Here is a 14814-nt window from a genome sequence, read left to right on the forward strand (position 1 = left end):
AATTTTTTGCACTTTTTCACGATTAATTTTCACTTTCACGTCCCTAGGTAAAGGTGGACCTTAGCGAGTCCATACCGCCAGGGTTTATCTACACCAAGTCCTGAAGAATGCCAGGTAAATTTACACCGTTTCGTGGCTGAAACATGTCGACTGACTTAGGAAACTACCACTTAAATAATTGTGGACGTATTTCCTACACATCATTTTATCTATAAGTCCTTAGTGATCCTAATAAAATTAATTTTTATACACTACAGACTTTTTTAAACCTCACATCACTCACTTAATACTCTTTGCACAGCACTGTCCTTACCCACCAACCCGCTCCGCAGTAGATCTGGCGTTGCAGCACACTGAGGGGATGCTAGGTCCCCTCTGTGGGGCCCGATGATGAAGCATGTCATCACTAGGTGGTGAGTTAGGGCTTTCTTTAAAAACGCCTTAAGTGAAGTCGTTTCTCTGCTCCTTACTGATGGTCTCTATCATTGCCATAGAATACTCTTGTTTTGTTTACTAGATTGATACTGGGGTGTAAGAGTATCCTACTACCCTGCCTCTCCTTTTGTTTTGTTTTAATTTGTGAACATGGTCAAACGGAGAAATATTGGTTGGATTTGATATCCAGAAATGCAGTGCTTCTGGGAGTGGAGCGTGACTTTTCGCGCTCCCCACATGCATTGTTTTAATAAGGTGCACGAAGGGCGAAGCACTGCCCAGTTTCGCACGCAACTTGCATCGTTTGTTTGTTTGTTTAAGATATAAATGAATATATTATGATAGACACAGTGTGCATACCACCTTCTTTCACTACTTTTATGTCTGACTTGTCCCGGTTTTTGCTTTTTCAAAATCTGGTCACCCCATTGCTAGCAGAATTCAGAGAATAAACTAAGGGGTGAAATGGTGTGCTCTTCTTATGAATGATGTCAATGTATGTCTTAAAACGATCCCAATCCGACTTCATGAAACAGAGCAACATTGTAGAACGCCTATTGTTGGTAATTATTAGTGACGCAATCTACTCGCCGGATGGAGCGAGGCCCCTTTAAATCAGGGCCGGGGACCAGCGCGTGCACCTCCCGACTGCATCAATGTTTTCAGAACTCCATCACGTAAGAGGAGCCGGATTGAAAATGCACGGCGTGAAGTGAATCCGCGGAAAGCTGGGAACCCGATATAATTAGAAACATCCTTCATGCTGCCAATTTCTACCTCAGCACCTCACTGATCATTTAATTTAAACAATTAATAAAGCGTCTGGAGTGACCAGCAGGTCACGGGCATAAAGGCGGAATTTGTTTGTCTCCAATCTTATCTAATGCATATTGATGCACGTGGAAATGCAGTACATTCCGGATTTCACGCCGCTGCAGAGAGAAGCTCTTAATGTGCTTAAAAAGCATAAAAATCTTTATGAAGTTGTCAGGCTCGCGCCTTCCGACCTCGAGTTCTGCCTGTCGTTGAAAACACATTCATTAAAATGCAGATGTTGATTTTCTATAAGGCGGCCCAGAGATAAATTACACGATTAATCATCATTTCTAGGGAAGCAAAAGTTTTGTTTTTTTCTAAACTTGTGGCCACGTTTGTGTTTTGTATTTAGTTGATCGTTCTTCTTCCTACGGCAGCTACTTTTCAAAGGTTGATTTGTTTTCATTTCTGAGCTTTGCCTCTTGTTGAAATAGGGATACTTCATATTTTAGCGAAATATGCAACTATGCGAATTGAAGAAAGCTTTTCATGGTTAGTTAGCTCGGAAGCTTGTCTAGCTGAACAAATTCTTTAAGGTACTCAGTTGCCCAGTTTTAGTTCTACCTACCCACTAGAATAAACCTGTAATTGGCACATAAATGGACAGGTGCCCCAATTTTCACATCTTAACTTTTATTTTGAAAATGTAGTGCTTCAAAATACGCTTTTTCTATTCCTAAGCGATGTAAATAAAGTCTTGTTACAATGAACCAGTCTAAAAGTACTTAATTTATCAACCTCGGTAGGATGGTGGGCTGGGTAGGACCTGCCAGAGGTGAACTCGTGGCCCGTAGAGCACTGCATGTATCAGGAACAAGTGTTTTACTCACTAAAACAACTAGCTACCCACTACAGCAGAAATCCTGAAGGAATGTTAGACTGACAGGGACATCATTCTGTGAACACAATCTCTGTGTGTTCTTGGTAATCTCCAAGCACTGACAACAGCCTATACACCAAGCCAGAATCTTAGATCCAAAGGCAAGGCTCTGGTGACTGTACCGAGAATACAGAAAGCAAGGATGGGTGCACGCTTATTTAGAAACCTAAGGGGGGGTGGTGATGGACGGAGCATCTGAACCAATCAAACACTCACACCCAGTCAACAGATCTGGGTTTGGCTTGGCAGTTCGGCTGGACTGTTCCCATGAGGCACAGGGTCAGACTGATTTGCATATGGCCATGTCTGAACTGGGGTGGCAGAGTGGGCTAAAGAACGGTGATGGATTAAACCCAGATCGTTTGACTGGGTGTGAGTGTTTGATTGGTTCAGATGCTCCGTCCATCACCACACCCTTTTCCACCACCCCCTTTTGTACCATTTAGATACCTGGCAGCCAAGCACTGGAACACAGATCCACTAGCATTCTATCACTTGCCTCTAGTTCTAGGTAGGTCTCTCATTACTGCCTATCTGAGAGTCTGCTACGAGCGCGGGGACACACCGGCGATGTAACCAAGCGCTTTACAAATGGATAAATAAATAATGTTGCACATATAATAGGACGTGTTATGCATTTGGGGCATCTTGTGGTAAACAGGAGATGATCGTTACCCAGTTCAAAGGTACTCATTTTATCACTATTGGAAGGAAGAAAGGTGTCTCCTGGTTAATGGCACGGGGAGACACCTGTAAACTCCTATTTGACAAACCATACCCCATTCACAGTAGCATTACTCCTTTCTCTCATCCCTCCAGGTGACTACCTCATTCCAGGCCTACCTTGTCAGAGATCTCTGTCCCCTCACTTTCTTTCCTCTTGTGGTCTGTGTTCTCTCCATCACACCTCCTCCCAGATTAGGGCAGAGTTTCTACACCCCAGGTGCGTACACTTTATAATAGGCAGGTTTGCCCTTACCAGGGTGGCTCGATAAGCAATGGGGCCTCTTTTACACCCGACTCAACCGGTCATCCTTCTAAGGCTGATCCTCGCGCCTTCCTCACACCACCACCCATTTCCACCAAAATCAATTCTTTACTCAGAGTGTGGTGGAAGAAAACCCGAGGTACACGTGCTCGTATACTCCCTGTTTAATGACAGAAAGAAAATAAACACCCTAGCAACAAAAGTCACGGAAATAAATTGCCCCAAAAAATCAATAGGCTATAGAACAAGGGCTGTGCATAAGGGCAGTGTTTTTTTCATTCTGGAGATGGCAGAATGTGCGTCATTTCCAAGACCGAGTTCAGTGGCAGCTGCATGAAACAGCACAGGAAGTGATATCACAAGACCTCTGCCCCCAAGCAGAAGTCTTGTGATATTACACATCATTGGAAGACAAAAGACCTGGTAAGTGTAGAACTAAAAATAACTTCAACAAAAGGCTGACAAAGAATTCAAAGTGAAAGCGTAGGGGTTGCAGTTGCAATTCTCAGTGAGGCCCCTTCACTTCCGGTTACTGAGAATGCTGGGCAATCAGTTCCTTGCTGCTTCCTGCTGGAAGGTTTGGTGCCCCAGAGTGTATGTGTCTCTCATCCTGTCGGTGTCAGAGACTCAGACCACGGTCCACTCTAAAGCTGGTAGCCTCAAGGCTACTTCTGGCCTTGTAAAGAGGGTTGGGATTGCAGTTGCGACCTCTAAATTACCACGAGAAAAGAAATAAAATGTCTTAACTCTGGTAATAAATGTAAAAATGTGGTCAGGGCTCCTTCAGAATCCTCTCTGTGTATGTATGATGGTGTTGTCTATTAGCTCCTCAGCTGAAAGTCTCTCTCTTTGTGTCCTTCTCTATTATTTCTTTGACGTTGGTGCCTCCTTTACCTTGATGCGTGCAGTACCAACTGCGCCGCCACAGAATGTGATCGCCCAAGCAGCAAACTCCACGACAATTCAGTTTCTGTGGAATCCTCCCCCTCAACAGTTCATCAATGGAATCAACCAAGGGTACAAGGTAAACATCAGTTCATTTCAATCACATCTTAATAAAGTGTCCCCCCGTGGCCAGTAAAGCATTGTAAAAACCCTACATTAAAAAAATAATTTTGATTGCCACATTATTTTGTGTGACACATCCTAAGAAATGCTGCATTTTGTATAATTTGTGTATGATTGAAAAATCATAATGTTAGAATTGACTCCTTAAGAAGCTTTCAGTTGCTTTATGTCTCTGTAAGATGTCTTGGGTATATGTGTGAATAGTACACTTTGGAGGTGGGCCTGACGGTTGTACAACACAACAATGCATGCCATCCGCGCGTTCCTTAACAACACAGTCGGAATAACAAATGTGTCTTACCCACGCATTTCTTTACGATGCAAGTGTTTATAACAACTTACCTTAGGGAAAGTCCTTGACTTTGGAATAGTATAGTTTACTATTCCAACGCCAGTACGCGCAATAGTAGGGAAAGCATTGGACTTTAACCCCTTCGTGGCTGCGGATGGCCCCCGGCCGTCCCCATGTGACGGTAGGCGTGTGCGGAGGACGGCCCCCGGCCGTCTGAGCCCCGCCCACTGATTAAATCACCTGCACCACTGCGGAATTTGCGCTGCGGTCAACGGGTTAAAGCCCAATGCTGCTTTACCTAAGGCATGTCATTGTAACGACTTGGGTGGTGAAGGAATGCGAGATTAAGACGCATTTGTTTTTCTGACCGCATTGCAAAGGCAGCGCATGGTTTAGCCGTCGTTGTAATTGCTGTGTCCCAGGTCTGATAGTGGGCCATGACGGTACTGATCTTCAGAGGCTCAGGCTAACTGACCCCTTCTCTCACCTATAATTCATGAAGCCTGTCGATGAAGGAAAGCTACAGCTGTACTTCAAAATTGTCGTGGAAGCCATCTGGCCATTTCTAATGCCAAATGGGACTCCCCAGGGGAGGTCTGGCCCTTCCCCAGTAGCAACCGAAGAATGGGACCTGCACGTTAGACACTTGGCTGCATTGATAAGGGTGATGGGATAAATGAAAGAGCAGTGAGGGATCATTGGAGGTGCTTGCCATTTGTTATTGTGCTGCAACCGTTTTCTGGGCATGATTCTGTATCTATTGTGATCCCTGAGAAGAATTATGCAGCCATGAGACCTACGAGACATACAAGGGTCGAGCAACCCGTTTCCACGGTAGGATGTCCCCTTCATTACAGGCAGCAGATGCCATTTTGAAGGTTAGATAGGGTGCTTCCTAATGCCATGGCAGACAAGCGGCAGAAACAGAGATGACTTATTTGCACCTTTTGCAGCCTCCTAGGGAAAGGGGCGGAGATGAGGAAATGTAGATAATTTAAACAAGGCTGAGCTAACTAAAGTTGAACATATCCTCTTGAGAACAATCAACGCCCTTTATGCAGACCTAGGGGCATATTACCAACAACTAGCGATAATTATCGCTATGTTGGCTTAGCGGCAATATTTTTATCGCCGAGCTGCGGCGATTTTTATCGCTTAGGAACCTTGCTATTATCAAGGTTTATCTCCTAAGCGATAAAAATCGGCCGAAATGCATGAATATCGCTGAAAAGTTAGCGATATTCATGCATTACCGAGTTAATGCTCTTAGCCATGTTATCCACCTACCATTGGATAACATGGCTAAGAACTGCTCAGGGGCAGGTGTTAGCTTTTGGAGATAATCGCGCTTAGCACGAATATCTCCAAAAGTTGGTAATAGGAGATAGCGATGTTAGCGACTGTTTCCAGTCGCTAACATCTTGGCACGCCCACTTTGCATGTCATTAGTGATAAATTTCACTGACATGCAAAGCGGGGCCCAAGATGGTCGCTATCTCCTACTAGCTGTTGCTAACTGGTGTTAGCGACAGCTAGGTAATAGGGAGATCATTTTATCTCCGCTTTCTTGGCTTTTAAAGCCAAAAAAGCGGAGATAAACCCCCTTGATAATATGCCCCCTAGATCTGAAAAGAAAGTAGGACCGAGGAAACCGTGTGATCTGTGGAGGGCAAGCTGGAAGGCCTCATGGCCAGAGTGCTGCAGGTCGAACAAATTCCTTGTCTGCGATGGTCCCCTGGTAGCAGCTAGATAGCCAGGGCAGAGTCAACAAAAGCTACGCTCAGAGGTATTGCCATGTTTAAGATCTGTGGAGTTGGGGGCTTGATCAAACTGGAACAATGCTGCAGGATGCTACATACGACGCAGAGGAACCCATCTCATGGTACTGGCCATTCCTAGTCCACTCTCAGCTGAATCACGTACTGGGGCAGTGGAGGAGATATTCCAGACCCGGGTGCTATCTAGAGGTGGGTATGATGTGGGGAAAGGTTAGTGCTGGGTACGCAGACTTTTAGATTGACCTCCAGGACAAAAGGCGGTTCCTTTCTGAGGTACTGGGGCAAGCACTGTGATGGGAATTCGAGACTAAGTGGATAGCTCTGGTAGAATCCTGAAAACAACCTTGTGGGTGAGACTGTGGTGTACCAAAAGAGCTGCCACCTCCTTTTTCAAGACGTAGGCCCTGATGTCATGGTTAGGAAGAGAGAATTGATGAAGGGCAATAAGCAGTTGTAAGAGGGTGGAGACATCAGAAGGGTTCCTGATCGAGTTGAGGGTGTGTATGGAAGGGTATAGATATGTTTTTCCAAACTGGGGCAGCCAGATCTTCCTTAAGTCACACGTGGTATGGCATGGGGTCGAAGCTCCTGTGACCTGAATATCTCCATGCGCCGGTGTGGCTTCCCCTGAGGTATGGTGTGTGATAGATAGTGACCTGTATTTGACAGGGTTGTGCCTTGCTCTGTTATGTCTCTTTGATACCTCCTCCCTCGCTCAAGTTGGCTCAACTGGAGCTGTGTTATTGGCCTTAAAGTGGGTGAATACAAGTGAGATTTTCAAACCACAGGGTAACTCAGACCTTTACAGTAGAGCGACTTGTGGACATTTTTGATGTAAGTATGGTGATTAATGATAATTCCTGTAACTTTACACTGCTGTGGTATTTCTGAATGAAGGATCTTCACTTACGGTATTTGTTGATTAAAATCAATAAAACGACTGAAAACCAAAAACTACCCTTTCGACCACTGGCTTTCAAATTTTGTAACCAGATTTGTTCTTGTTATGCTATGAGCTCCTAATAATTGATACCATCTATGGAGCAAGTGTATTTTCCCCCTAAAATATTCTCTATGATTCTTACTTCAGAAGTACATATTTATACCGATACTTTAGACCCACGAGCCATGACATGTTTCTTCCTTTTCTAGCTCCTGGCATGGCCTGTAGACTCCCCCGAGACAGTAACAATGGTGCCTGTCGCTCCTGACTTCCATGGTGTTCACAGAGGATACATCACTGGTCTGAGAAAATACACACCCTACTTCACGTCAGCGCTGTGTTTTACCACCCCGGGGGACGGCCCTCGCAGCCCACCGCAGCTAGTGTGGACTCATGAAGACAGTAAGTATTGTTAACAAACTTCATTTCATGTTATTGGCCTAATGTTTGCGCAAAAACAGTCCAACTCCTGGTATTAGTCCGTCACTCTTTCTGTTGTGTTCCATAGATAGGTCGATGCGAAGGCAAATAGCAAAACCGCTCTTTAGGCTCGTCTGGGTAGAAGCGAAAATTGCCATTGTATCTCAAAAACTTTTTCCTTGCTCAGCATGGATAAACCCACCTAATAAACACAGTGCATTAACATTGTGTGCCTTGTTGGTGATAGACGTTAACACAGAAGATTATCAATCAAATATGAAACTACAGGTACATGGTCTTGTACGAGGTGTTGTTGGAGCAGCGGTCTTTCTTTTTGTCAGGATAGCTTTACACTTCTACTACTACCTCGCCACGCTCTTGTTTTTTTTCTCTTCAGGGCTGGAGAAAATTGATGAGGGGTGACCATGTCTTCTTCAGTGGTGTATGGTATTGATCATTATTAATGATTCTCTTTCCATTCTGTGCATCTGGCCTACTAATTTCTAGGAATGGAGGGAGGAAGGGGGATCTGGAGCTTTCCACTTAGCCCTAATTTTCTGGATGAGGATTGCCATGAGTAAGTCAAACAGTTTCATTTTGTGTTTATGACTTATGGATCCCATTGAGCATTGGTAGAAAAAGTTATGTCAATGAATAGTCGAGAACCGGAGAAATAATGTTGATAATGACACATGAGATCTTTTGCAGAAGCTCTTACATTTTTGGGACTGGAACACAGTGTGTTTAGGTGTGGTGTTTACCTCATGGCGGCGCTAGCAGAGGTTTACGACAAGTAGGCCAACTTTGTTGATTTTAGTAGGCAACCATAATGTTCTCTTGACCGCGAAGAATAATAATTGTATGAATAAAGTAGGTTTAGAGCATCTAATAGGTCTTATACAAATCTGACTTTAGTTTATTTTCAGACAGGGAGAGATTTAGGCAGTTATTTAATTGAAGAGCTACTTTATTCATTTTGATCATAAATGCTGTATGCAACAAAGTTAGCTACCTAGCATCTCAGCCAAATTGGATGTTAAAGTCAGGGTTATTATGATGTTGAAAGGAGCTGTTGTGTGATGAGAAGAGTGTAGTTACTAAACATTTGCACAAGATGAACATCAGCATTATTTTACAACCAACATACATAGACATTTACTACAAGGGCTGAGTAGCTATTCTCTTTTCGTGTCTCATGAGGTGGCACTTAAGGGCAGTTTTAAAGTCACCCTTGGATGTTAGGTGGTAGGGAGTTCAGTGAAGGAGCTGGAAGGACTGAAACCTAAACAAGGAGGGTTTTGTGAGGGAGGAGATTCAGATTGGCAGATTGAAAACTCTTGGTGGGGCTGTATCGAATGATACTGCCAGTCCAGTAATCGGGAAATGTAGTTGGTAACTTTGAAATTTGAGTGTTAGTAATTTGTACAAGTCCTGTTTCTTAGCAGTCAGAGGACTTCATGCTGAGGGAATGTAGTGGGTGTGTACTTGAGTAGGCTGAGTAAAGTTTAAATGGCTCAGTTTATAACCTTGGCCTAGGGAAGAGGAAGGATTTAGGAACAAGCAAACAAGTTGTTGGAGTAGTCTAAAAGTATAAGCTATTTTCAAAAAAGTTAAGAACTTGGTACTGAGCTGCAGAGGTATTGGTGATGATAAAGAATTCTATGCACATTCAGAGTTGAATCACACCAACTATTAAAACTAGAGGGAAGGGAGTTGGTTGTTTACGGGAAGTTTAGTTGAAATAGGGAAGTAAGGGACTTTTTTATGATGAGTTTGGCATAATAAATCATAGGGTAATCCAGTGGCAATTAGGCAATCAGATATGAGACTGGAGGAGGGGAAAGGCGATGGAAAAAGAGAAGATTTGTTGTTAGCATAGGCATGGTAGGGGAAGCCAATACAGGAGATGATGTCACTGGCGGAGACAGTGTATGTCGAAGAAAAGAATGTGCGCTGGACTGAGTCATGAGGGAGTGATGTCATGGGTAAAGAGGTTGGCCAGGATTGGCTAGAATGCAAGTATAAAGAGCAGTCAGAGAGGTGTGATGTGAACTATTTGAAAGCCGAGCATGTGAACCTTGGCAAAGTGGTAGGTCTTGGAGTGTGAAGCCTGTTGATTTTTTTGGATTATTTAACTGCAGCCCATGTATCCGTGGAACCCATATTAGAAGAGGTTTTTAAGACCTGTGAAATGCATTAAAAGATGGCTGGCACAGATTCATGTGTACTCGTGGCTGCCATATTTGAATAGGATTTGTTAAAATAATACAAAAGTGAAGGGTCAGAAAAACATTTCAAGATTGGCACATATTAATAGGGAGAAATTGAAATAAGAGAATAAATAAGCAAGGGCCTTGGGAGGCAAGAGGATGCTGGGTGGGGGTAGGAAAGAAAGAAAGAAAGAAAGAAGGAATGAAAAGGCTGACATCAGACCTCGCGTGTATGCTTTGAAAAGAATCAAGGTCTGACATTGTGTTTGGTCTGTAAACAAGCAAGGCTGGCATCAGCAGTGGAAGACTGCATCGTCCATTCAACGAATGGGAGTTCAGAAAGCCCCAGGGCCTGACAAAGAGAAGAGTAGAGAGTAAAGCCATTGAATCTGGTGCTGGGGCGTGAAACGGACAGCAGCACCGTCCTGCCATAAGAGAAGGGCTGATCCAAACCCACCCTAAGTACATGATTTGCATTGGTAGCAGTAGGCCTTACCGACAGACAAACAGCTATTGCTGTCTCTAGTCGAAGCACGCGGCCAAGTGGCTTCTTGGTTAAGATACAGGGGCCTCACTGTTGCTCTGCATTAAGTTATAGACATTTGCAGATTTCTCCATGTTGTGCACAGTAGATTTGTGTTGGATCCTACCGGTGATTCTTCTCGTATGTGCTTTGAAGGTGTTTTTGCAATATTTGTAAGATGTTTGTTTATTGCTCCTCTGTTGCGAAACATAATTTGCATTTCTGGAATGTGGTATTTGTCTCCATCGAGTAGTTGCTTGATGGTGTGTCTTATAAAATGCTCTTTATCCATGCACACAAGAATGGGTGATATGTAGTTGTTATTAGTTTGTTGTTAAATCATCTTGATAGTTTTATCCATTCAAATTTAGTGTAGCTAACCTGCTTGTTTTATTTTCGAATGGCCTTTTTTTAGCTAAAGGTACAGTGAGGTTGAGGGAGGATTTGGCGGTAGAGTATGCTGATTGTGGCACAGCTTTGGTTTTAATCCGTAAAGAAATCGAGGGTTTTCTTTGGCTTCGTGAGTCAGTCTAATAGTGCCCTGGTATAAGTTAACGTCAGGAAAATTGACGCCTCCTCTAACTTTCAGTGCCATAAGCTTCTCAATGGATATTTTCAAGTGTCCCTTTCCATATAGAGTCTTTAAAATGCAACTGGCCTCTCAAAACAATGATGGAGGGATGTGAGTGATATCATGGTTAGAATGCGAAGTATTATCCGTGAGATGCAACCCCAACAGAACATTGAAGGGAGACCAGGCTGACGATTCTTCTCCGATCTCTCCCAGTATTCTCTTTTGTCTTAGATTCTAAGGGTCTATGTATTTGGAGTAAAGGGTTCTGAAGTATGTTATGTGTGTAAAATTCCATTTGAATTTACAGTCCTGAAAGTGGGGCCTGAGGCAAAATTTAAGATGATATATTTCGTTTTTAGGTTGAGCCTGGGCAGCGCATGCGCTGCTCGGCGAGACATACTATATTGAGGTTGGGACTTGAAGCTCCGCCTATATTTTTCATTGGCTTGGGTCATTGTCCGCTGTTCATTGGTCAAAAGGCTTAATAGTCCCTCCCTAGTACCGCCTTGTCTCATTTTGTAACCCCCCAATGGCTACACCACCTGTTACTCTGTAGGCTTTAGTTCGATGCTCCGAGCCCTATTTTCTCAAATAGCGTTGTCCTGCCTGCTATTGCAGGCAGGGCACACTCTCTCCTAACGCTTTTAAAAAAAATGTATAGCACGCATTCGCAATTCAATAGGTCTTGCATTTGTGAGAGTTTCAACTATTGGCATTGTAAATGACAATGCCTTTTATTCATCTGTTTTAAGAACAACCCTTAATTAAAAAGCATTGTCATTTACAATGCCAACAGCTCAAACTCTCGTTAATGCGAGTCCTGTTGCATTGCAAATGCTTGTTCTTCTTCTTTCAGTACGTGTCTCGATATAAAGCAATAGAAATCTAATTATTCCAGAAGGTTTGGTATTGATTGCTGTGGGTTGCCAAGAATATCCTTCCCTTATGTCTAACAATAGCAACCTCTTTAGTAACTTCTAAATGTATAGCTGGTCCCTTCTCCCTTAAACGAGACAAATTTTAGTCCACCTTTTAAACTTTTCTTTGCTTTTAACTTCTGCTTAATTATACCTAGATATTTTCCAGGACAAAATGTGCCTGGCTTGCCACACGCATTGACTCACCCTGACTTGCTTTTCAGTCCTTGATATAATCTGTCCTTGACAGGATACAATTGTTTTGACCCATTTAAATTGCTCTTGTTAACAAGATTTTTTTTTAAACATATAACATTGACTTAAAATGAAAAAAATCCACAAAACTATCAATATTTTCCTTTTGATGTTGAAGTTTTGGCACTGACCTGCAGTATTTGAGAATGTGAGAGGACAAATCGTACTTCAGACAGACTGTCAGGAGAGGGGGATGGCGAAAAGTGCTTCAATTAAAGCACAGAAAGAACAGTGGTAATTTGGAGTGGGTAAGGAGGCTCCAAAACACCATAATATGCTTATTTAAAAAAAGCAGAGGGTGAAAGGGGAAAGGCGGAGGTCTATGGGGTGCTTTGCTAAAAAAAAACCTCCCACGCTACTACTAAAAATAGATTAAAAACCCTTTGTGTTTCTTCACTCACTATTGCAACTTAGATCCATGTTGAGATGCGTGTCAGAGATACTAGAGTCACTCCTCTGTGCACTGATGTTGAAATAAGGATCCTTTGGTGGCAATTTCAATCACCCATTGAAGGAGATATAAGGAATAAGTTGGTGTACGAGTTGATCATTCACCTGGTCATTGAAGTAGTAGTCAGTCGCTTTCAGGAGGCATTCATTTCCGGGTCTCTCACTTTAGCCAGCGTGTATCTTCACAAAGTTCACAAAGTCTTTAAAGTTTTAATACACATTGATCTGATTTGTGGAACGAAAGTCACGCAGCTGTGTAAACCCTTGCTAAATGCAACCTGTGTGGAAACTCTGTGCAGCGCTCCCTTTGAAGGGGGTGATTTCCTGGGGACTTTAATTTGTACCCATAAATATTAAGAGGAATAGAACATTGGAGTGTAGTGAGCTCCATTGAAGACAGTGGGATGGCTCAGGCCAATATTTACTCTTATAGACCTTTTTTGTTTATGTTCAATAATTTTATTAAGATTTTAAAAAGATAAAAACAGTTAGGTACAGTTCATAATGATACCAATATGAAGAATAAGGAAAGAACCACAAGTTCAGCAGAATATGACAATCATAGCCAATAAATTGCCCCAACTCATATCACGTAGAGCAAGAATAAAAATCAAGAAATAGAGTGGCATTATTGAATCATAGGAACCCATGAGTGGCATCATTATTAAGAAAGCAGAAAAATAAAGGAGAAAAAGAAAAGAAAAGAGGAGAGAAGACAGGAAAGAAGGAAGAAGAAAGAAGAGAAAAAGGAAAAAGGAAGGATCTCACTGGATGGCGCAACAAATCAAAACACTACAGACACCAGTCAGTCAGACGTCACAAAGGGATATTGATCGACCAACCCCCTTGAGGCCAAATCCACATGGGTATCTAAAGTTCTCCAAACATTAAATGAAATAGTGGGAGTGAGATGAGCCCTATCCACAGAAGTGTGTGCACTTCTCAAGAAGGATACCCATGCCCACCACGTGTGGTAAGAAACGGAAGCAAAAGACTTCCACTCCATAAGAATCACCTTAACAGCCACAGTCAATAAAAGATCTAACAATTGCATATCCAAGGTATCTAACGGCAGAGGTACCTGGGAAGCCCAGGGTCCCAATAGGATCATAGGAAAAGAAAGAGGAAATTTAATTTGAAACATTAACATGAGATGTTTATGAATAAGATCCCAAAAGGGCTGGAGAAGTGAACAATTAAAGAACATATGTGGATAATCACCAACCTCCAAACCGCAACTCCAACATAAATCATCATCCTTTAAATGAAGAGAACAAAGCCGCTTAGGAGTCCAATGAAGAAGGTTGAAGGAGAAAAATATGGATTGAAATAAAGAAGGCGCAATTTTATTGCGCAGAGAGAATATACCTATCAATTGCCAGGTGTCCGACGACATGTGCTCCGTTATCTCCGTACCAAAGTGACAAGACCATTTTTGCTGCGCAATAGTGCATGAGTCTGAAGATGTTGAGGACAAAAATTTATAGATGCGTGAAGCAATGTGACCAGACTTGAGCCACAAAGATAATAAAGAAACCAAAGGGGAGTTAGGAACAAGACGCACTTTGGCAAGAGCGACTTTAATTTTCAAAAAAGTGTAAAAATCTAGATTAGAAAGTGAAAATTGCCGAGCTAAAGAAGAAATGGGTAACGGGTCTTCGTCGGAATTCTAGAGATGACGTACCAATGTGATACCTTTGGCAGACCAATATTGAATGAGTAGGGGGTCAATAAGAACCTTTATGCGGGGATTACGCCACAGAGACGACCACCTGGATTTATGAATCGGAGTAGCCAATCTCCGATCAACCAATTTAACAGCAGCAATGGTGTCCAATATAATAGCACGAGAAAAAAGGATAGATAATGAAGACGTGGTTAAAAATGAGGAGACCGGCAGAGGAGAAGAGAGCGTCTGTTCGATGCACATCCAAGAAGGGGTATGGCCCGGAAGTGAAGAAAACCACAACGCTCCTTGAGAGGCTAAAAAAGCAATCTGATACTTTCCCCAATCTGGGAAATTACAGCCACCCATATCGTAGGGCTTCCTCAAGGATTTATATGCAATTCGAGCTCTCTTGTCATTCCAAAGAAATGAGGAAGTGATAGAATCAATCTCACGAAAAAAAGAAGAGAGATTCAACGGGAGCATAGAGGAAATAAAGTTAACAATAGGAGTGACCATCATTTTTAAAATTTGGATTCGGCCCCACCAAGAAATGTGTTTAGGAGACCAAGTCTCTAAAAGATGACGGACTTTAATTA

At 42.7% G+C, this 14814-nt stretch overlaps 1 protein-coding gene across 2 annotated transcripts in view; it reads left to right on the forward strand.

The window, feature by feature from the left end:
* Nucleotides 1–14814, forward strand: part of SDK1 (sidekick cell adhesion molecule 1) — a 2171476-nt gene that overhangs the window by 1675638 nt on the left and 481024 nt on the right. For both annotated transcript variants that reach the window (XM_078665001.1, XM_078665002.1), the window contains exons 18-19: nucleotides 4028–4143; nucleotides 7410–7602. In XM_078665001.1, coding sequence (XP_078521127.1) covers nucleotides 4028–4143; nucleotides 7410–7602 — 309 coding nt within the window. The remainder of the gene's footprint in view (nucleotides 1–4027; nucleotides 4144–7409; nucleotides 7603–14814) is intronic.

Source organism: Lissotriton helveticus, chromosome 10, assembly GCF_964261635.1.
Source record: "Lissotriton helveticus chromosome 10, aLisHel1.1, whole genome shotgun sequence".
Lineage (NCBI taxonomy): Eukaryota > Metazoa > Chordata > Amphibia > Caudata > Salamandridae > Lissotriton > Lissotriton helveticus.